The sequence below is a fragment of the Candoia aspera genome, chromosome 5 (assembly GCF_035149785.1).
Source record: "Candoia aspera isolate rCanAsp1 chromosome 5, rCanAsp1.hap2, whole genome shotgun sequence".
Classification (NCBI taxonomy): domain Eukaryota; kingdom Metazoa; phylum Chordata; class Lepidosauria; order Squamata; family Boidae; genus Candoia; species Candoia aspera.
Genome location: NC_086157.1, coordinates 70,827,343 through 70,848,965, shown reverse-complemented (window position 1 = coordinate 70,848,965; position 21,623 = coordinate 70,827,343). Strand labels below are relative to the sequence as shown.

Below are 21,623 nucleotides of genomic sequence, written 5' to 3'. Positions count from 1 at the left end.
ATTCTTGTGTTCCGAATTTTTTTTTTCACTCTTCCCACTCCACAGACATGAATATCACTGAAAATCTGTACAGAGATCTCAGACTTGCAATTCATGCACATTTTAGAATATTTATGAGCTAGAAATAGTTCTGCAAGGAAGAGTGGGTATCCAGACTTCAGCACCTGACATATTCAATGTTTTCTTATTTTGAATCTGTAAACAACTGCACATAAATAGTAAGGAGGCATTCAGATTTGCACAAAATGGTCATATTGTACTTCATATCATGTAAAGGTTGTGTTAGGGATTCATTGAAACAGATAATTTGATCAGGAATGCCCAAATTTTTGCATGTAACTAACTGATATTTGCTTTTTATAGCAATGAATATTATGCTATTAAAAACAAGAAGTTGGAACTAAATTCACTTAATAAACCCACTTTGCTTCCTAGAAAGGAAGATTGGTGACTTAATGTGTGTTGACAATGATATTCTGTGTAGTTGCACTATTCCAAGCTTGAATTGCAGAACAATATTGGTAACGGGATTATCAAATACCATACTGAAATATTTTAGATGCAGTATTTCTATGTGTAACCAAAAGTAGTACTTTTAGCATTTTGTAGCAGAGAAATCTGTTCATATAAAAAAGGATAGAAATCTTCAGATCCATGGGATGCTCAGAATGGCAAAGAAATGGCCTAAATAGAAGAGATGGTGAATCAGTAGGTATCACAGTTATCCACAATCCATTTAGTTTGATATTCAGGTAAGGAAGAGGGGCCGACCAAGGGCAAGATGGATAGATGATATTCTAGAGGTGACGGACTCGTCCCTGGGGGAGCTGGGGGTGTTGACCGACAGGAAGCTCTGGCGTGGGCTGGTCCATGAAGTCACAAAGAGTCGGAAGCGACTAAACGAATAAACAACAACCAAAACCCTGAAAACAATTAAAAACAGGAATTTACACTGACATTTAAATTGAAAAATTGAGAGCCAGTTTAGTCTAGTGGTTAAGGTGCTGGGCTAGAGACCAGGAGTCTGTGAGCTCTACACCCACCATGGGCATGAAAGCTGGCTGGGTGACCTTGGGCCAGTCACACACACTCAGCCGAACTCACCTCACAGGGTTGTGTGTTAGGGAAAATAGGAGGAGGAAGGAATATGTTCGCCACCTTGAGTTATTTATAAAAATAATAAAGGTGGGATAAAAATAAATAAATGTGTTCATTTCTTTCCAAATCTGGAGGCTTTATAATGTGACAGACTTTAAATATGAAATCTCCTTTGAATATTTAGGCCACTGAAAAGTTATGAAAGGAATGTAGTTTCTGCTTCCCAATGGATATTTGATTTATTTTTCTAGTATTGTTAATACCATAACACATGTAACATTAACATTAGATCATAGGAAGAAACCTAGTGGATCAAATTCAAAGATCAACATTTCCTGTAATGACTAGAATGATGCTCACAAATACAAAATCAGAACAATTGCCCTGTCAAACCAATTATTAATCTTAGAATGCTACTTCAGATGTTAGTATATAGTATATAGCTATCATGACTAATTTTCAGTAAATAGAAATGGACAGTTATTTAAGTTAAGAATTGGCATCTTTTATTCCTCAGTATTCTGAATAATATAATAATAATAAGGCAGACAGAATAGTCAATGGATCCATATCCAAACTCAATAGATAAGGAGCCAAGATGGACAGGATATAGTAAATTCTGCATATGGCTGTCCAGATGTTGCTGGTATACAACTCCTAATATCCCATGGAATTAGCAGTGTTGCCTGTGGCTGCTCGGAATTAACATTTATAAATTTAGAGAGTAGTACCAGCTGTTTACCATTATAATAAATGCTTCCTTTTCACTACTTTTGATACACATTTTGTTTTGGACTAAGTAAAATGCAGGTTGGCATTAAGGTAGGTTAGTTCTTTTTCATCTTTTGTTTTCTTGTTTTCATCTATGGAAAATAATAAGGATGGAAAATTCAGTCCAAAATGCATAGGATTCTATCAGTGATTGTGTGCAGACCCTCTCCATTTTCCTGCTGATGAAGCAAAAAAATTAAAAAGACTGGGATAGTCAGGAGGTTTCATTTCTGACTCACATCTCTCTGAGCAGTTGCAGAAATAAAAGGATGGGAGGGAAAGAGGAGGTGAACATCAAAGAGTCCATATGGCATTTATTAAGTGGTGGAATTAATATTGTGCTGCATCAGATTCCACTTCTTTTCCCATATATGCATGGATTATTTTTGGCATGGTATTGGAATGGGTTGGTCATAATAACTTACTGTGGTATTGTGTTTCTGGATTTTTTCAATCACAAAATTTTATGTGGTTGAAAAAGTCACTTCAGTGTTTAAGAGAAGCAAGAAAAGTAATGCATATCTGAATGAAATATTTATATTTGTGGGCACTGATATTTAAAATATTTAATGCTTAACTTTCTGTAATGAGGTCTGCTATCACCATATTATATAGCAGAAGAACTGCATAACAAACTCAAGTTATCCTAGTGGATCAGGAATAGGTATGGTGTAGTAGCTGCTATGATATAAAAGGAATATTTGATTATTTATTTTGCATTTATTTTAATAAATGATTGCATATGTTTATCAGAAGAAAAAACTTATTAATATATGTTTCATTCCAATGTAAAAGGGAGTGATAAAAATAAGAAAGAGCACTTTTTTTTCAATCATCTCATGATCCTTAAAAGAAGAAACACAATTTAAAAAAATGATGACAGAGGATGTTCTTATAAAGTAAAGGAAAAATACAATTTATAATGTACAGTATCATACAATACTTCCAAAGAAAACCTATAATCTGCCTACTGGAAAAAGATATGATAACCCCCCCCCTCGCATAAAAAAGACATCTTGCTTTGTGAATATCAAAGAGAGATCAAATGTATAAAGATGGCTCTATTGAACTGACAAGCAAGCACATCAAAATACATTGTTTTTCCCATCTCTTTCTTCAGTTTGTTAAAATTAAGAATCGATGGTATGAAAGAGGTAGGTTTCTCATCTCAGGTACTCTGCTTTATTGTGCTTTCAATCCCACTAGATTCAGGAGAATGCAGTGGGCAATATTTGATTTGCTTGCATAGTTTATGGTTACTGTGCTGGACAATACCAGTTGTTTCTTCTTCATTTTTAGTTTTTCATTTATTTTTCAGCCACATTTCCCATCTACTCATTGCCTTAGTTTTTAACTGATAGTTTTAATAATAATAATAAAAAATATTCTGTTTTCCATTTTTGCTTTCCCATCTCGCAAAAGAGGGACTCTGGGCGGTTTAGTAAAGCTAAAATGCTATTAAGATACAATAAAAACAAGATAACTTAAATATAAATATAAATATATAAAATAGCATCCAGAATGGCAATATTAAAAAATTCTGATTTAAATTCATAAGTACACAGGAGCCACTTTAAGGTGCTAACCACCCCCAGGATTGACTACCCCCCTTCCCACTCCAAGTGAGATGGCAAAGCCTGGTCTTTAAGCCTTTCCAGAAGGCCAGGAGAGGGGGCCTGCCTCACCTCTGGGGGAAGAGTGTTCCACAGGGTGGAGGCCACAGCAGAGAAGGCTCACTGCCTGGCCCCGCCAATTGACAATCTCTCATGGACAGGGACTGTAACATGCCCTCTCTGCCTGACCAGGTGGAATGGGTCGATGTAATGGGGATGAGACGGTCCCTCAGATAACCTGGACCCATGCCATGTAGGGCTTTAAAGGTGATAATCAACACCTTGAATTGGACCTGGAAGCAAACTGGCACCCAGTGCAGCTCCCACAGCAATAGTGTTACATGCACCTTCCTTGGGGCACCCAAGACTGCTTGCGTGATCACATTCTGAACCAGCTGTAGCTTCCGGGTACTTTTCAAGGATAGTCCCATGTACAGCACATTGCAATAGTCTATATGGGAGTTGATTAGGGAATGAGTGACTTGACAGGAGGGCTTCGCAATCCAGCAAGGGGCATAATTGGCACACAACATAAAGTTGAGCAAAGGCCGTCCTGGCCACGACTGCCACCTGCTCTTCAAGCAGGAGTTGTGAGCCCAGGAGGAATCCCAGATTCTGCACCAGGTCTGTCTGGGCAGTGCCACCCCATCCAGAACCAAAGATGGTAAGTTCCTGGATACAGAGGAGCCCCCAAACCACAGCCACTCCCTCTTACCAGAGTTCAGCTGAAGCCTGTTGTTCCCCATCCAGATGCTCACAGCCTACAGGCACTACAAGAGGGTGGCCATACCATCACTTACATCACCCAGGATGGATATGTATAGTTGGGTATTCTCTGGATATTGATGATACCTCATCCCATGTTGACAGATGATCTCACCCAGTGGTTTCATGTAGATGTTGAAGAGGAGTGGGGGGAGTATGTAACCCTGTGGCACCCCACAAAGGAGGGGCCAAGGGTCGGATCTCTCCTATCAACACTGATTGGGACTGGCCCTGGAGGAAGGAGGTGAACCAGCACAAAACTGTGCCACCCACCCCCAATTCCCTAAGCTGACCCAAAAGATACCATGGCTGATGGTATCAAAAGCTGCTGAGAGGTCAAGAAGAGCAAGGATGAATGCACCGCCCCATCCTGCTCCTGCCAGAGATGATCCAAAAGTGTGACCAATGATGTTTCTGTCCCATATCCAGGTCTGAAACCTGCCTGGAAGGGGTCTAGATAATCTGTTTCATCCAGAATACTCTGGAGTTGCAGTACTACCACTTTCACAACCACCTTCCCTAAAAAGGGGAGATGGGAGACCATGTTGGGGTCCAGTAACAGTTTATTGAGGAGTGGGTGCACCAGTGCCTCCTTAAAGGCAGCTGGGAACACTCCCTCTCTCAAGGATGAATTCACCATCTCCTGGATCAACCCACATATCACCTCCTGGACTTCCTTCACCAGCCAGGAGGGGCATGGATCTAATTGACAAGTGCTGGTATTTACAGTCTGGAGGACCCTGTCCACTTCCTCAGGCCCGACAGCATCAAACTGTTCCCAGATAACTGGTAAGTATGTTCCCCAGGCATCTCCACAGGCCATGCCTCACGCTTGTGTTCGGTTGGGTTTGGTCCTTGTCTTTTTCCACGACGCTCTAGACATCTCTTAATCCTCTTCAGAATCCTCACCTACTCTGTAAACCACAGTGAGCAGCAGGTTCAATGGGATAAGAGAGGTTGCATGGGCGTGATCCTGTTCAAGGTCCTGGTCGCCTCCCTATTCCAGGTGGCAGCCTAATTAGGAATTTGTTTATTTTTATATTATTTTATAAAGAAAGAAATGGAAGGGAAAAAAACACAAATCTGATTACATTATTTTATAATGGAATTTTGTGCTATTCTTCAGATACTGTAAATGAAATAACCATTTTCAGTTATGGATTCTGATTAGCCATATATCTGCCTTTTAATCGAAATATTGGGGGGGGGGAACTTGAACAGAAACTTGAGTGAGTTTAAATTCAAAATTCTTCAAACTTTTGGGATGTTTAATGTATTCTACTCAAGAACAATGAAACAACTACTAGTAGCCTGACAGTGACCATGACAAAGGATACCTTATTAAAATCCATGTTTGTTGAATCCTTGGTGCTCTCTGAGCCTTGCTGCAGACTAAGCAACATCTTCAGTGCAAAACGGGAGTGGGGTTTACTTTCTGTTTATATACAGTGGCTTCCCCTGCTTGTGTTGGTGGGGGTGTTGTTCTCTCCTAGGTAGTTCCTTGATTAGGCTGTTATTTGTTACTTGGTTGATTGACTGAGTTAATAGTTCCTTGATTAGGGTATTATGTACTATTTGATCGTTTGCCTGATGTTAATCTTTGCATATCTGGGTGTTGATTGCTGGGGAAGAGGTGTTCTGATCTTTTAGCTTTTCTATTGTCTCTTTTGAATGGTACGTAAACATTGTTTACCTCTATGTGCCTGTTGATGGCTGACTTGTCTGTTGTTGGCTGACGTCTCTGAGTGCCAAGATTCCAGGAATTCCCTAACGTTTTTTTGGATTTGGCTTGGTCTAGGATGCTCAGTTTCCCAGTTGAGAATATGGTTGAGTCTGTCCGTGTTTTCTTTCTTCATAAAGGGAAGGAAAATGTGTGCCATGATAGCCTGAACTATGCACTTTCAGGAAGATATATGTATATATGTGTGCACAGACACATACACACAGACAAATATATCTCCCCATGTTTATTATCTGGAACATCAAGAACATTTATAATCTCACCATTCTTTGTGTACAGAATATATAACAAAGTTGCTTCATTTAGCTACATGGAACATACTGTTCTTTTTTTAGCTATACAAGCTACTATAGAATTGCTGATATAAAAGTAACAAATGAATATAGCAAGAAAAAGAAAAAGGGGGTGAAGGCAAAGAACTATTTGTGAGATACAGTAGCAACATATCAATGATTGTGAGATAGATAGATAGATAGATAGATAGATAGATAGATAGATAGATAGATAGATAGATACACAGAGAGAGAGACATGGGTTATATATGCACACACAAACTTGTTTAATTGAAATAAATTTTATGCAAATAGCAAGTACTTAGTTTGTTGTCCAATTATGTATCTGGCTGTATATTTTTTATTTGTACTTCATTGTTTTCTGTCTTAGAGCTAATTAAGATGTTTGTATTAGAACTTTCTTCAGCAAAGGATCGTTACCTTGTTGTGGTGCTGGAGCTTGAGCACCTCAATGATGCCATGAGCTAAACCGTGAAGGGCCACCCAAGACGGGAAGGTCATGACAGAGAGGTCAGACTAAATGAGATCCCTGGGGAAGGTAATGGCAACCCACCCCAGATTTCTTGCCATGAAAACTAAATAGATCAGTACAACCAGAGATATGTTGGTATAGCATCGGAAGATGAGACCCCCAGGTCGGAAGATGGTCAAAATGCTACTGGGGAGGAACAGAGGATGAGCTCAACTAGCCCCAGACGTGATGACGCAGCTAGCTCAAAGCCGAAAGGACGGCTAGTGACCAACGGTGCTGGTGGTGAACGGCGAATCCGATGTTCTAAGGATCAACACACCATTGGAACCTGGAATGTAAGATCTATGAGCCAGGGCAAATTGGATGTAGTTATTGGTGAGATGTTAAGATTAAAGATAGACATTTTGGGCGTCAATGAACTGAATTGGACTGGAATGGGCCACTTCACATCAAATGACCACCTGATCTACTACTGTGGACAAGAGGACCACAGAAGAAATGGAGTAGCCTTTATAATTAATAGTAAAGTGGCTAAAGCAGTGCTTGGATACAATCCAAAAAAGGACAGAATGATCTCAATTCGACTTCAGGGTGAGCCATCTAACATCACAGTGATCCAAATATACTCCCCAACCACAGATGCTGAAGAAGCTGAGGTAGAGCAGTTCTATGAGGATCTTCAGCACCTACTGGACAACACGCCTAAAAGAGATGTTATTTTCATCACAGGAGACTGGAATGCTAAGGTGGGCAGTCAAATGACACCTGGAATTACAGATAAGCATGGCCTGGGAGAACAAAACGAAGCAGGACATAGGCTGATAGAATTTTGCCAAGACAACTCACCCTGCATAACAAACACTCTCTTCCAACAACCTAAGAGACTTCACCAGATGGACAACACCGAAATCAGATTGACTACATCCTTTGCAGCAAAAGGTGGCGGACATCTATACAGTCAGTAAAAACAAGACCTGGAGCTGACTGTAGTTCAGATCACAAACTTCTTCTTGCACAATTTAGGATCAGACTAAAGAGATTAGGGAAGACCCACAGATCAGCTAGGTATGAGCTCACTAATATTCCTAAGGAATATGCCTTGGAGGTGAAGAATCGATTTAAGGGACTGGACTTAATACATAGGGTCCCGGAAGAACTCTGGACAGAAGTTCGCAACATTGTTCAGGAGGCAGCAACAAAATACATCCCAAAGAAAGAGAAAACCAAGAAGGCAAGATGGCTGTCTGCTGAGACACTAGAAGTAGCCCAAGAAAGAAGGAAAGCAAAAGGCAAGAGTGATAGGGGGAGATATGCCCAATTAAATGCAAAATTCCAGAGGTTAGCCAGAAGAGATAAGGAATTATTTTTTAAAAAAGCAATGCACGGAAGTGGAAGAAGACAATAGAATAGGAAGGACAAGAGACCTCTTCCAGAAAATTAGAACCATCGGAGGTAAATTCCAGGCCAAAATGCGTATCATCAAAAACAAAGATGTCAAGGACCTAACAGAAGAAGAAGAGATCAAGAAAAGGTGGCAAGAATATACAGAAGACCTGTATAGGAAAGATAACAATATCAGGGATAGTTTTGACGGTGTGGTCAGTGAGCTAGAGCCAGACATCCTGAAGAGTGAGGTTGCATGGGCTTTAAGAAGCATTGCTAATAACAAGGCAGCAGGAGACAACGGCATCCCAGCTGAACTGTTCAAAATCTTGCGGATGATGCTGTCAAGGTAATGCATGCTATATGCCAGCAAATTTGGAAAAAACAAGAATGGCCATCAGTTTGGAAAAAAATCAACTTATATCCCCATACCAAAAAAGGGAAACACTAAAGAATGTTCAAACTATCGAACAGTGGCACTCATTTCACATGCCAGTAAGGTGCTCAAGATCCTGCAAGGTAGACTTCAGCAATTCATGGAGTGGGAATTGCCAGCTGTACAAGCTGGGTTTAGAAAAGGCAGAGGAACTAGGGACCAAATTGCCAATATCCTTTGGATAATGGAAAAAGCCAGGGAGTTTCAGAAAAACATCTATTACTGTTTTATGGACTATTCTAAAGCCTTTGACCGACATAACAAATTGTGGCAAGTTCTTAGCAGTATGGGGATACCAAGTCATCTTGTCTGCCTCCTGAAGAATCTGTATAACGACCAAGTATCAACAGTAAGAACAGACCACGGAACAAAGGACTGGTTTAAGATTGGGAAAGGAGTATGGCAGGGCTGTATACTCTCACACTACCTATTCAACTTGTATGCAGAACACATCATGCAACATGCTTGAGGAATCCAAGGCTGGAGTTAAAATCGCTGGAAGAAACATTAACAATCTCAGATATGCAGATGATACCACTTTGATGGCTGAAAGCAAAGAGGAACTGAGGAGCCTTATGATGAAGGTGAAAGAAGAAAGTGCAAAAGCTGGCTTGCTGCTAAATCTCAAAAAAACCAAGATTATGGCAACCAGTGATTGATAACTGGCAAATAGAGGGAGAAAATATAGCAGCAGTGAAAGACTTTGTATTTCTAGCTGTGAAGATTACTGCTGATGCTGACTGCAGTCAGGAAATCAGAAGACACTTAATCCTTGGGAGAAGAGCAATGACAAATCTCGATAAAATAGTTAAGAGCAGAGACATCACACTGACAACAAAGGTCCGCATAGTTAAAGCAATGGTGTTCCCTGTAGTAACATATGGCTGTGAGAGCTGGACCATAAGGAAGGATGAGCGAAGGAAGATCGATGCTTTTGAACTGTGGTGTTGGAGGAAAATTCTGAGAGTGCCTTGGACTGCAAGAAGATCCAACCAGTCCATCCTCCAGGAAATAAAGCCAGACTGCTCACTTGAGGGAATGATATTAAAGGCAAAACTGAAATACTTTGGCCACATAATGAGAAGACAGGACACCCTGGAGAAGAGGCTGATGCTAGGGAGAGTGGAGGGCAAAAGGAAGAGGGGCCGACCGAGGGCAAGGTGGATGGATGATATTCTAGAGGTGACGGACTCGTCCCTGGGGGAGCTGGGGGTGTTGACGACCAGCAGGAAGTTCTGGTGTGGGCTGGTCCATGAAGTCATGAGGAGTCGGAAGCGACTAAATGAATAAACAACTAATTAGAACTTTACAGAGAAAATAATAATAATAATAATAATAATAATAATAATAATAATAATAATAATATAAATTATCTTACCAATATTTTGGATCTTTCCGAACCTGTTATTGTAAAGCTCTCTGTGGCTCTTCAGTGCTTTGGATTTGATCAGAAAGTTGTATGTGTTTTTTTTTTTTAAAACAACCCCTGTTAAACTCATATGACTGCTGAGGGAAGTTTCTGCTGCAGATGCACAATCCTTGATTCAAGATGTGGTCATTTTAATTACTTGCAAGAAGTGCTCCTTTTGCACTCTTGTACATTCTGAGTCATGTAGAGACTTCTAAACATTCCCTAGCTCTACTGTGTGGTCACTGAAAACATTTTAGAAAACTAGCTTTCCATATTTTTTTAAAAAAAATCTTTCTTAACATTTTTTTAAAGAATCTAATGTAGATCTTGAGCAAGAACTTAAGTCTAAGGAGTCAAAAGTAGATGGTAATTAATTAAAAACCTTACTGGCTGTGATCTGGCAACATTTAAGAAATTTTAATAGCATTTCTACCAAACATTTAGTTTTCTTAGGATGTATGAGTTAGATATTTCTCTCAGAGGAGTAGTAGGCTGCAGAGACTCAATTGAAATATTTGATTATTGTAATGCCACAAAGAAGTAAGGATATGTAATCCAATCTTGGTGTCAAAGCTAAAGCTAATGTAGTGTAATCTTTTACACTACAAGTACTTGAAGCCACTTACTCATTGCTGATTAAAGCTATTTATTTATTAATTAATTATTTTCTCTCTCCTCTCCCCATCCATTTGTCCTTTCAGTACTACGAGATGACTTCAGACAAAATCCTTCAGATGTTATGGTAGCAGTAGGTGAGCCAGCTGTGATGGAATGCCAGCCTCCACGAGGCCATCCTGAACCTACAATTTCATGGAAAAAAGATGGATCTCCTTTGGATGATAGAGATGAAAGAATTACAGTAAGTTTTTTTTCTTTAAAAACAACCACAACTAAAGTATAGTTTCTTACTTAGACATGAACTATTTGTCCCTTTGTGCAAACATGAATTAAAAACAAAAAACATTAGTTGATAATTCATAAGAAAGGTTTCTTATGTTGCCAGAGTTCTACAACTCTGCAAAAATAGGTAAACTCATAATACTGTCTTCTCATTCAAACTGATACGTAAGGATGTTGGGTCAGCTACATCTGATTCTACCAGAATTTTGAATTAAAAATAATGATGTAGCTTTTACAGTCTAATATTGTTATTGTTTAACAGGACGGTTGAAGGGGTTACCAAAACAGACAGAAAGTGGAAGATATTTTTGACTGTTCTTCCTTCAAAAATAAGTGAATAAAACTCTCTAGAAAGGAAAATACAGCTAACTGAAGGTTGTGGACTCAATGTATTTTGCTAGTTGCAAACTGTTTACATGAATAAGCATTCTGAAAATCCATGCCCTTCTCCAATAGTATCAGTATTATTGCCCAATCATATCTCTTCCACTCTCCACCTCATTTTCCGTAACTTTAGTGAAGGATAAAAAGCTAGTAAATCTAATCTTATCTTCTGGATTGTTTACTCTGAGGATTTATTGAACTATATAGATAGTCTTCACTTAAGGACCACTTGTTCAGTGACCATTCAAAGTTACAATGGTGCTGAAAAATGAGACTTGCAACCAGTCCTCAAAGTTGCAGCCATTGCAGTGTCCCCATAGTCATGTGATCATGATTTGAGTGCTTGGTAACCAGTACACATTGTCAGCCCTTCCAGGTAAACCAGAAGGGAAACATGATGAGATGAGCTAATTCTGGTTTTATTGTAAGGCTACATTAACAGAATTTTGCAAGTCTGAAAGTACAAATTTGCCGCCCTCCCTATTTACCACCTGAGTAGTTAGGACAGATCTTTCCTAATTACTTTCTCTGTGTAGCATTCTGTTGCAGACTCCTTCCTTTTTTATCTGATCATTCCCTAAGCAGCATCTCTTCCCCCCGTCTTCCAGGGTCACCCTCACATTCCATCACACACATTTACAATGGTCATAGCATCCCACGGTCACGTGATCACAATTTATGGACTTCACTGCCAGCTTCTGAGAAGCAAAGTCAGTGGGGAAGCTGGCAGGAAGTCACAAGTCACAGTCACGTGTTGCCATGCTTAACGACCCACAGTGATTCACTTAATGACTGCAGCCAGAACTGATAGTATAAGTCAGCACGGTAACAAGACGTTGCACTTAATGACTGTGCCACTTAGGAACAAAGTTGCTCAGTAAGTGATGACTACCTGTAATTCCATTTATCAGTAAGATTTAAACAAAAATACAAATGACTTGTTTGTTACATTATTTTATTATACAATGAATATGTCATTTACAACTCATCAAGCTTTGATGTTCAGGGATTCTTTCCTTGTGAGTACCATGTATGTCTTATTTACAAGGCTTATAGGAATTAACTGAGATTGTGAAAATAATGTGGGTAATAGTTGCTTATACATCTGTGGAATATTTATATGCTATGTAATATGCTGTTTTTTAAACTATTAATATTTTGCAAATAAATGCTAAAATATTAAGCTAAAATTTTTAATATTACTGGTTTTCTTTGGGCTGTGAAACCTTTTTATCTCAGGTGACTAATGAATTGATGGGACAGTATTTTTTTAATTTATATTTTTAATATATTTTCTTTAAAATACATCTCTTTAAAAATATAAAAAAATATATTGTTAAAGAGAAACCAGAGTATAGAAGGGAATAATATAGCCATGCTTATTATCCTACTTTTCTTTATGTCTTATGTTGTTAAAAATATTTCAGATAAATGTATAGCTCTTAGTGAAGTTCCATCAGGCCTTTAAAGTTAATAGAAACCAATGTTTGTTTTGTTTTGTTTTGTTTTGTTTTTTATTTCCTTTCCATTTGGGAATGTCCAGTTCCCAAATGGAGTGAAATTGCAGTCACTTCCACACATAAAATGAGCTTCCTATTTGGATATCTGGATCCAACCAATTACCATGAAAGAAAATTGGCAATTTAAGAAATACATGGCAACTTGTTTCACACACACTCATTTGCATGCACATACAAAGAACAATTGTCTATCTTTACATTGTTTAAAAGAGTGGTCCATACAGTTAGCCAGTTTGAAAGTGAACAGATGAAGTTCTGAAAATTAATTCTACAGAATTAATGAGCATAGATAAACTGAAAAAGTTTGTCCAATCCAGACACTAGTAATGATTAGCATGGATTATACAAAATAAATGCAATGTTAGTTATTTTTAACTTAGTTCTCATAGATTTCAATGTATCTATAGTAAGCATGACACAATAGATACGACTAGATTATGACAAATGTACATAGGAATGCCCTGCACAAATGTGGATATTTTATTCTTGTAAAACAGTTCACAAAACTCTTTTTTCTTATAATATTCTAACTTAAATAGTTTTAAGATTTAACAAATAAACTATGTAACTGTATGGAATATAGTCACCAAATCTAGAGCCTCATTTAGTAATAGAAAGAACAATGTCCAATTGTGCATCTTGTTGCATAGCTATTTGGGGGAAGTCTATTCAATATTGACAAAGATTAACTATAATTTGAAAACAAAATCTAGACAATTATATAGATAGAGTACTTTACATTAAAGAAGTTAAGGTAAAATGACTTTAAAAGTGAAAATTTTCACTAACTGAGCTGACTACTGTGAATTTTTTCTTCCTATTTGTAATAACACTTGTATATAATTTATTTTGTGTCACTGTAATTTACATTGTAGAAAGAAAGCTTTGATAATTCATCTTTTTACATATGTGATTTCTGGGTATTAAATGCAAAGTTATAAAATAAATAATGCATAAAAAATCATCTCAGCTTTAAATTTAGTATGACTTATACAGTAGTTAATTTAAGAGGTTGCTATATTTCTATTCTTCTTGATCCCTAAATAGCTCCTGGAAAATTTGAAATGTTTTCTATGTCATGCCAATTTAAGTTTCTGTACAAGATTTAAGTTGGGAAAAAAATGATACTGAGATTGAATAAGTAAACAATTGTATACTTACATTTTAGAAAGAAAAGTTGAGTCAAAAACAGAATGTTTTCTATTCTGATAGCGATACTCCAAAATGCAATTCAGCCTTCCTGAGGATATGCAAAAGGTTTATGTTGTGTTGTTGTTGTTTTTAGAACTAGGTGGATGAAGAAAAAAAAATACATAGCAACAGATTGTATAAATCAACCAAAAGAGATGTATAGTAGGAGATGAAAGGAGAAAGTAGGATAAAATACCCATCCCAAGGAGGGCAACTTTCCTTTGAATTAGTCTTAAATAGGTCAAGAGAGAAATAACAGATAGGGTGTGAGTTTGGTAAAAATTGAAACAATTGTTTTAACCCCCAAATGCTTGTTTGGAATATATGTGAAAACAATCTTTACTATAAAGTGTTTTTGCATTTTGGCATTAGCTATTATTATTTAAAGGTCAAATGTAAATAGGGTATGATTATGTATGTTTGGAATTATTAGCATTAATATTATTAATAATAGGACTTCTGGTGGGGAATATGGCAGTTTAGTCACCTTTAGGCACAGCGGAGATGACACCACAGCTTGATTGGTGCCTGGCAGTTTTTAACTGGATGCCAAACTTTCTCTGGATTAAGGAAGAAGCGTGAAGTCGACCTGTTTGATCTCCAGGCGGCCGTTCCCCATGAGCAAATTGCAAAGGCAGAAACTTTTTGTTCATAGCTGGGGTGTAGCCTAATTATGGACACTAGAACCTGGAACACTGGCAACTTTGGAGAATAAATCAGAAGCTTGAGTTATGGAACTATAGAATGAACAATGTGGCTCTGATGGAACTTAGAGAGAAGGAATTCTGCCTGATATTTACAGCTATTCCAGAGAATTCAGATGAAGATGTAAGAAAAAAGGCTGTTCGGACACTGTCAGATTTTTTAAATTGTGAAGAGGAAAAAACTGAAGAAGAAATTGATAAGGTGTATTGGATAAATTCATGTTTTGCTACGAGAAGACATGCTCCAAGGATGTATTAGTGCATTTTATTAGTGTATTTTATGCATTAGTGCAATGCCATTTTAATATAAGATTTAAGATTGATAATGTAAATATAATTATTTTAAAGGAGATTCCTATCAGAATTCTACACAAAATATTTTTTTTTTCCCTGACTCAGATAATGAAGCAGAAGAAAATCCCATTTCATTGGAATAAATTAGATGGAGTAATTTTTACTTTTCTTTTTCTTTTAATAAGAATTTTATTAAGTTTCAAACAAAGGTAAAAACTACAGGAAAAAAACCTACAAAGAAAAAAGAAAAAAACTTTAAAAAAAAGTGAAAAAAGATTTTTTTCCCCTTTTTTAGGGTTACAAAAAGACGTTACTTCCAACTTTTAACAGGAAGGATATACAACAATCTTCCATAATCAATCCCTTAATCTATATTAAACCAAAATCACATTATTTCTATAAATCATTCTATTGGCACATTATAAAAATCACTAAATACAGTTGCACCATCCCCTTATATTAAAAGAACAGAACAGAAAAGAAGAAAAAAAATACACACACACACATATACACAACTCCTAATCAACTACCCCTCAAAGATAACATTTATTTAATTATTTTCTTCCTACTACTATTCTACACATTCCTGCCTACTATAATAAATACCAAACTAAAAAGCATATAAATTGTCTATACTTGATAATACAACAATTTTAATAATCTTAATCATATTAAAACCAAAACCAAATAATATGTATTTTTATACCTTAGTAATCTTTATCCAAATCATTAAAGATAAATGAAATCAGCAAAACCCTAAAAGCAACTCCAAATAGATATTCTTAAATCCTTATCCCACTTCAAAATAGATCAAAGCATTTACATGTCCCCACAATGTGCACAGAGCTTTTTTCTTACAGAAATCAAACAACTCAACTGGCCCCCTCAAAAACTCCGACTTCTCTTCAGGAGACCTCCCATACATAATAGTCATTTCTTTTCCAAAGCACTCCATCAAAACATCCATTTCACTTATGGCTTGCAACTTGATCTCTCCCTTTAATTTCTTCAACTTGACTATCCAATCTTTATCCAGCATTCAACAGAGATCTAACAGACATTTCTGTCACTGTTAAATTCTTCAATTCCATGCATGACATCCCCATCCAAGTGACACATTTTAAAGCTCATATTTTCCACAATGTCCTAAATACGTTGCATAAAAACTTGGTAAGAATCAGAAATAATCTGTTTGAAATCTCAGTGGCAATCAGAGAAAGTCTGTTTAAGATCCTCCGTGCCTCAAGCAGTAGATTATGGCACCCCCTAGGAGCTTAACCAATGAAAGTCAAGGATATGAAGGAGTTACAGAATATATTTACACAAGTGAAAGTGATAAGCAGACACCTCCCCAGGGAAAGTAGAAGCAGAAAACTGACAGTTCAAAACAGCCGATTCAATGTGTAGGAAAATGCTATTCTTCAAATTTAGTACAAAAATAATAACAGGGAGACAATTATTTACTCTCAACCTTTCTTAATATTTGGATGGAAAAAAAGCCAAAACTTAAAAAGATTTTTTTTTAAAAAAGATTAATCCCCAAAATAACAATAAGCACCAAGGGAACCTCTTCTCCTTGCTGTAGAAAGCCTCTCTTAGGGTACATATACTTGAATGAATGAATGAATGAATGAATGAATGAATGAATGAATAAATAGGGTGGTTTAGATATGGGGTGGCTGGTCTTAATGTCCCTTTAAGGCTACAGCATGACTTGGAAAATGGTGACTCCCCACCATATCCCCACCAGAATTTTTGCTTTTCAAAAGAAACATTTTCAACTGCAAAAAGCCAGATATTTTTGGAAAAAAAATAAATAAAGGAGACTTGGAAGAGGTTCAAATGGAGATGGTAGAGAAGGCAGCTTTAAAATCACAACAGATGCTAAAGGATTCTGAAAAAGAGTACTCTGAATTAGGTGCTATAGACATAGATTTTTTTTCCAAACTATTGGTTTAAATATGGGTTACAAATGTTTAAGTGAAATGTAAATGGAGCAAATGCTCCCCCAAAAAGAAAAAAAAAGTTGCATTATATTAAAAAAAAATAAAACAAGATATAATTTGCCTACAAGAGACTCAAAGTAAAAAAAAGGACATAAAATATTCTACTTGTATGAATTTGAGAGAAGAAATTATTTTGACAGGGCAAAAAAGGCTAATGGGGTTGTTTAATATATTAATCCACAATTAAAACCAAAATTGGTATTGACCCACAATCAAGGCAGAATTATTGTACTGGAGTTGAAATGCAGGGAGTAAAATCTAAAATTTTGGGACATGAAACGATTGATAAGCCTTTAAAATAAAAATTGGTGTCTGATGGGAGATTAGAACAGAGTGGTCTCCCCACAATAGAACCTTAGATTAAAAAAATTAAAAATATTCAAGGTAAATTATCAAAGACTTTTCTTAAATTTGGTGGATAACTTATCTGTAGTGGATATATGGAAACAGAAGAATGATAATTCTAAAGAATATACTTATTTTTCAGAGAGGCACAGATTGTTTTCAAGAATGGATATGATTTGAATTTCAAAGAACTTGGCTAACAAGATTTCTAAAGCTGAGATTTTACCAAAGATTTTTTATGATTATAATCAGGTTGGTTTAATTCTTAAAGGAAAATCTACTTCCTTTAGATGGAGATTAAATGAAATGTCACTACAAAAAGAGTTGATGGTGAAAGATTGAAAAAAGAAAATAACCAAGTTTTTTGAGAATAACTTAAACAAAGGTACTGATTTAAGAATGGTTTGGGATACGAACAAAGCTTTTATGAGAAAGGTATTTTATACAGTACAATATTGAACTGAAAATATGATTCATGAAAAGATGCAAACTAATTTGGACGAAATAAAAAGAAAAGAGGAAGAACTAAGCAAATACCAGAAAAGTTAATACAATAAATATTTTGCTGTTGTTTATTGAAAAGTTGCTTTAATGGTTGCATTATAGGAAATTTTAGAGCAAATGGAAAGTGAATAAATCTATCTAGCCCTATCAACCAATAGCTGAAAATAATTAAATTCATAAAATAATAGGCATGGTCTTTGTTAAAATTAAACAGTTTAAATGAATTTGAAAGCAAGTGTGATTATGTATCAGTAATTCAATACAGAGTACAGATCTGTAATTTGAAGTTGAGTAATAGATTTTACCAGACTATAGCCCTGATTAAAAAAAAAAAAAATGCTTCATGAATATGTACAGATGGGTATAATTCTAGCCTTGTTTGGGTTAGTTTGATACAGTTTTTTTCAATCTTGTAATTTTACATTTTGCTTATTTCACATCCTTTTTTAATAGCTTTGCATTTCTTAAATGCCTGTATGGCTTCTGGTCATATTAAAAGTTTAATTGAAGCAAAGCACTTTTAAAATAAGGTATATTTCAAGTATCTGGTTTCTTCTACTGAATAGTTAAATAACTTTTTTTGTATCTGTGCCAAGTACAGATAGTAAGCATATAAAAAAGGAGCAAACTGACATACAAGATGTTGGACACTATCCAAGTTTCCTTTCCAAGAGAAGCCAAAAAAGTAGATGCTTTCTGTCACAATTTATATGGTTTGCGGATTTGGTAAGCGAGCTGACATAGTTTCATTTGCAAGTGGAAGCAATTTTAAGAAGTTAATGGAAGACAGAAAGGCATAACAGAATGTCAACTTATTGTACAGTAAAGCCTGGAAGAGACAGCTAGTATTAGCATGATATTTCAGAATGGTTGAGGTCAAAAACAGAAATTTGTGAAATTAATTTGATCTCTACTGATATTAAAATTTATTTTGCTTAGATTAAAGTTTAAATTGATTCATTATTTTCAGACTACATAATTAAAGTAATCCAATAATTAATGATATTAATTATTGGATTACTTTAATTATAGTAGTTGAAGTCCAATGTATCTGAAAGCCTTAAGTACATTAACGTACGTCTCTTGGAACTTTTGGGGTACAATTGTGTACTCTGATGAGTATGAGAGTTTGGTGTAAATAAAGTTTTAGATCAGGATCTCTTCTTCAGTATTTTCCTAGCCAGAGGAAACACCTTCCATCATTTTTAATGAGTAATCCCTGATAGGAGCTCTCTTTATCAGGCTTTGAAGATGTTTGCAAATAGACATGAAGGTTAGTCTTAACAGTTCATCCAGATGCAGAGAGCTGACCCTATACAGATCATGGTTGCCATAGGTTTCAGTTAGCTTTAATTTGCAGCTAACACTTCTCTCCTCCCCCCACCCCTTTAAGCAAACATCTTTGAGCTGTCCTAGATCATGGTTTCAGTGGATTAGAAAGCAAAGCCCCAGCCTAATCAAGATAACCAAGGTTTTCTTACTAGCAAAGACCAGAGAATAAAGGCAAGGAATTGAGATTTCCAAGGAGCAGACAGGGCTTAAAGACAAGGCACAGGGCCTATGAAATAGAACTGTGATGGAAGTTACAATACGCTGTACTGCATTCCCATTAAATGAAAAAAGTTTCCAGCTGCCACTGAAACAAAGTTACCCTTTGGTTCTGATCATAAGACCCAGACTAATCAGAAGGAGCATCCTCCTTCCAACATCCTGCCAAAGTACAACTGAGGAACAATTCCCATTTCCCTGTCCTCTAAACTTCTACATGAAGGTGATAGAATTCTGTAAATTGAGCAGCTGGGTTATTGCTTTGTATTGAATCTCCATGAGTGCAGAAACACAGTTACGAGGAGCAATGTTAGAAGCCGACTTTAAAACATCAGATCTAGTAATTGTCTCAACTTGTCTCCTTCCCATCTGATAATGATTCATAAGCTAGGGGATGACAGTTGCCATTTTAGGTAAGGTTTAGTTGTGTAGCATAAATCTGAATCACTGTTTTGTGAATCAACTCTTAAACTGATAAATGATTTGAAATATATTATCTGTTCATTTATATTTTATGTATGTCATGAGGTTTTGCAAGGTTACATTGCACACTCATTTTATATTTATAGAACACATATATCTTCCCACCAACAATAAGTAATTCAGTAGTTCTGTAAAGCACAATATGACAGTTAATCAACAGATCATGTTCATTTCATCTTTACAGTGGAAGTTTAAGTTTTGTGTGTCCTTTCGCCTAAAATGCATTGGAACTGACTTAAGTAGAAAAGACATATACAAGGGACCTTTCTGTGCAGATATTCAGACACTGAAAATACATTCTAGATCAGAATAAAGCCTAAAAAAAAAATCACCCTTAAAATTATGTTAAATTTTAGTTATCTGTTTAAACATTATTGCATGAGAATAGGCAAATATTAACAGAATTAAATATTCTGAATTCAGTTTACAGCAACCTCATAATTTAATAGACTAATGAGGAAGCAGAATATATTAAACCAAAGGCCCATTAAAGTGAATATTTGTTTTTATTTAAAAATACTAATACATAAGGATATTACCTTTAATAATACACATTTCCATACCACAGAAGTTTCTTAAAATTCATGCACTGCTAGTTTTCAAGAAGATAAAAGACATATTTCTTGTTGAAACAATCTGAGCCAAAGGCCCCACCATAATCATTTGAATGTAATATATACGTTATATGTGCATTTCCATCCATCTCAATAACTGACTGTCATGTTTCAGTGCATATATCTTGCAGTGATAATGAAACTCCTTTCTTCCTCAGTGTCATTTTCAGAGATACATTTCAACCTATAGGCAGCTTTAGTGAAGCCATTTATGTTGTCTATGTGTTCCTTCAGCCAATGAAATATTAAATACCCCAGCATAGTTTTACACTCATCTTCCTTTTTTCCCACCATTTGTTCTATTTTTGTTTTAATCATTCTAAATTATTTATTTATTTTTTTATTTATTTTATTTATCGATTTTTTATCACCACCCACCTCCCCCCACAAGGAGGATGAATTATTGTTATTTGAGATCAGAATCTTAAGTCTCTGTACATAGCTGTGTTAGCAATTAAGTGGGTGTCAAAAACAATGTATCTATCTAAGGAGATAGACTGATGTATACAACAGATTACCATTTTCAGTTAAAAAAACTATATATTTTTTTGAGTTATATTTCTTAATATATGAGAAAAATTACAGTTATCCTATTACAGTAAAATATTTTAACAATACTTGAAACTTCCTTTAAATACCTTTTCTCAAGGGTAACTAAAATATTATTGTACTGGTGCCAGAATTAACTATACCTTATCCAGACTTGTAGTCCATTCCAACTTGTTTTCTGTTCTGCAAAAATATAAGGTCCTCAAAGGCTGCATTTTTAAAAAATCTGAATTGATTAAAATGTACAAGATGAAACATGCCATTTTTTTTAGTTATGTTCCTTTAAGTTTTCTTGATTCCTTGTTTGTTTTTAGTTTCAACTTGTTTGTAACAAAAATTGCACTAAAATAGCTTTTATATGACATACATATTCCTAAGAAAACAAATTGCAAACCAATGATTTGGTAGGTTTTTGAGCAAAGGGAATTTATAGTGATGTGTCGTCTTAAATACAGTACAGCTGATACCTGAGTATTGAGTTAGGAAAAAAAGTATAAAAACTTAGATAGCTTGACTTTTTCCTTTGAAAAAGTGTTAAGACAGCTAGTTAAAAACAGCACACAAAACATTGTCAAGAAACTGCTAACAATAAGAGATG

General features: G+C 35.9%; 1 protein-coding gene across 1 annotated transcript in view; it reads left to right on the top strand.

Annotated features, from left to right (window-relative positions):
- The window catches only part of ROBO1 (roundabout guidance receptor 1), a 252,082-nt gene that overhangs the window by 157,832 nt on the left and 72,627 nt on the right, over positions 1-21,623 (top strand). Inside the window, exon 3 of the mRNA XM_063305489.1 lies at positions 10,685-10,842. Coding sequence (XP_063161559.1) covers positions 10,685-10,842 — 158 coding nt within the window. The remainder of the gene's footprint in view (positions 1-10,684; positions 10,843-21,623) is intronic.